This window comes from Oncorhynchus kisutch, linkage group LG15 (assembly GCF_002021735.2).
Source record: "Oncorhynchus kisutch isolate 150728-3 linkage group LG15, Okis_V2, whole genome shotgun sequence".
Classification (NCBI taxonomy): domain Eukaryota; kingdom Metazoa; phylum Chordata; class Actinopteri; order Salmoniformes; family Salmonidae; genus Oncorhynchus; species Oncorhynchus kisutch.
This window is the reverse complement of record NC_034188.2, coordinates 9,685,524-9,688,097: the sequence shown is the minus strand read 5'-3', so window position 1 is coordinate 9,688,097 and position 2,574 is coordinate 9,685,524. Positions and strand designations below refer to the sequence as shown.

Genomic DNA, 2,574 nt, shown 5'->3' with positions numbered 1-2,574 from the left:
TATCTAGTCAGTCATATAGCCTTTATCTAGTCAGTCATATAGCCTTTATCTAGTCAGTCATATAGCCTATACCTAGTCAGTCATATAGCCTATATCTAGTCAGTCATATAGCCTTTATCTAGTCAGTCATATAGCCTATACCTAGTCAGTCATATAGCCTATACCTAGTCAGTCATATAGCCTTTATCTAGTCAGTCATATAGCCTATACCTAGTCAGTCATATAGCCTTTATCTAGTCAGTCATATAGCCTTTATCTAGTCAGTCATATAGCCTTTATCTAGTCAGTCATATAGCCTATACCTAGTTAGTCATATAGCCTTTATCTAGTCAGGCATATAGCCTATACCTAGTCAGTCATATAGCCTTTATCTAGTCAGTCATATAGCCTTTATCTAGTCAGGCATATAGCCTTTATCTAGTCAGTCATATAGCCTATACCTAGTCAGTCATATAGCCTATACCTAGTCAGTCATATAGCCTTTATCTAGTCAGTCATATAGCCTTTATCTAGTCAGTCATATAGCCTATACCTAGTCAGTCATATAGCCTTTATCTAGTCAGTCATATAGCCTTTATCTAGTCAGTCATATAGCCTATACCTAGTCAGTCATATAGCCTTTATCTAGTCAGTCATATAGCCTATACCTAGTCAGTCATATAGCCTATACCTAGTCAGTCATATAGCCTATACCTAGTCAGTCATATAGCCTAAATGTCATGCACTGACAACATTTATCCCAGATAGGCAAAATATTGAAAAGTTCTACAAGCTGACCAGGTTAATATTCTGCAGATGCATTAAGATATTTCTAGCAATGCAGCTCACGCAAACAGCCATTGGATGAATGCAACATGCAGCGCCCTATACACACTCGCTGATTTAAATATATTCTGGTGGGACAGCTAATAACCCTGAGACAGCATAGTGACAGGACTGGTGGGACAGCATAGTGACAGGCCTGGTGGGACAGCATAGTGACAGGACTGGTGGGACAGCATAGTGACAGGCCTGGTGGGACAGCATAGTGACAGGACTGGTGGGACAGCATAGTGACAGGCCTGGTGGGACAGCATAGTGACAGGACTGGTGGGACAGCATAGTGACAGGACTGGTGGGACAGCATAGTGACAGGACTGGTGGGACAGCATAGTGACAGGACTGGTGGGACAGCATAGTGACAGGACTGGTGGGACAGCATAGTGACAGGACTGGTGGGACAGCATAGTGACAGGCCTGGTGGGACAGCATAGTGACAGGACTGGTGGGACAGCATAGTGACAGGACTGGTGGGACAGCATAGTGACAGGACTGGTGGGACAGCATAGTGACAGGACTGGTGGGACAGCATAGTGACAGGCCTGGTGGGACAGCATAGTGACAGGACTGGTGGGACAGATAATAACCCTGAGACAGCATAGTGACAGGACTGGTGACACAGCATAGTGACAGGACTGGTGGGACAGCATAGTGACAGGGCTGGTGGGACAGCATAGTGACAGGACTGGTGGGACAGTTAATAACCGTGAGACAGCATAGTGACAGGACTGGTGGGACAGCATAGTGACAGGACTGGTGGGACAGATAATAACCTGACAGGACTGGTGGGACAGCATAGTGACAGGACTGGTGGGACAGCATAGTGACAGGGCTGGTGGGACAGCATAGTGACAGGGCTGGTGGGACAGCTAATAACCCTGAGACAGCAGAATGACAGGACTGGTGGGACAGCATAGTGACAGGACTGGTGGGACAGCATAGTGACAGGACTGGTGGGACAGCATAGTGACAGGACTGGTGGGACAGCATAGTGACAGGACTGGTGGGACAGATAATAACCGTGAGACAGCATAGTGACAGGACTGGTGGGACAGCATAGTGACAGGACTGGTGGGACAGCATAGTGACAGGACTGGTGGGACAGCATAGTGACAGGACTGGTGGGACAGCATAGTGACAGGACTGGTGGGACAGCATAGTGACAGGACTGGTGGGACAGCATAGTGACAGGCCTGGTGGGACAGCATAGTGACAGGACTGGTGGGACAGCATAGTGACAGGACTGGTGGGACAGCATAGTGACAGGACTGGTGGGACAGCATAGTGACAGGACTGGTGGGACAGCATAGTGACAGGCCTGGTGGGACAGCATAGTGACAGGACTGGTGGGACAGATAATAACCCTGAGACAGCATAGTGACAGGACTGGTGACACAGCATAGTGACAGGACTGGTGGGACAGCATAGTGACAGGGCTGGTGGGACAGCATAGTGACAGGACTGGTGGGACAGTTAATAACCGTGAGACAGCATAGTGACAGGACTGGTGGGACAGCATAGTGACAGGACTGGTGGGACAGATAATAACCTGACAGGACTGGTGGGACAGCATAGTGACAGGACTGGTGGGACAGCATAGTGACAGGGCTGGTGGGACAGCATAGTGACAGGGCTGGTGGGACAGCTAATAACCCTGAGACAGCAGAATGACAGGACTGGTGGGACAGCATAGTGACAGGACTGGTGGGACAGCATAGTGACAGGACTGGTGGGACAGCATAGTGACAGGACTGG

The 2,574-nt window shown here is 48.9% G+C and overlaps 1 protein-coding gene across 1 annotated transcript; it reads right to left on the bottom strand.

The window, feature by feature from the left end:
• Positions 1–882: 882 nt before the first annotated feature.
• On the bottom strand, positions 883–2,127 carry LOC116353674 (keratin-associated protein 10-6-like). The gene has a single exon (XM_031791337.1). The coding sequence runs from the start codon at positions 2,125–2,127 to the stop codon at positions 883–885; it is 1,245 nt and encodes a 414-aa protein (XP_031647197.1).
• Positions 2,128–2,574: the final 447 nt, after the last annotated feature.

Excerpts from the sequence above, each read along its gene's own strand:
- LOC116353674 (XM_031791337.1), bottom strand. The coding sequence starts at position 2,127 with ATGCTGTCCCACCAGTCCTGTCACTATGCTGTCCCACCAGTCCTGTCA.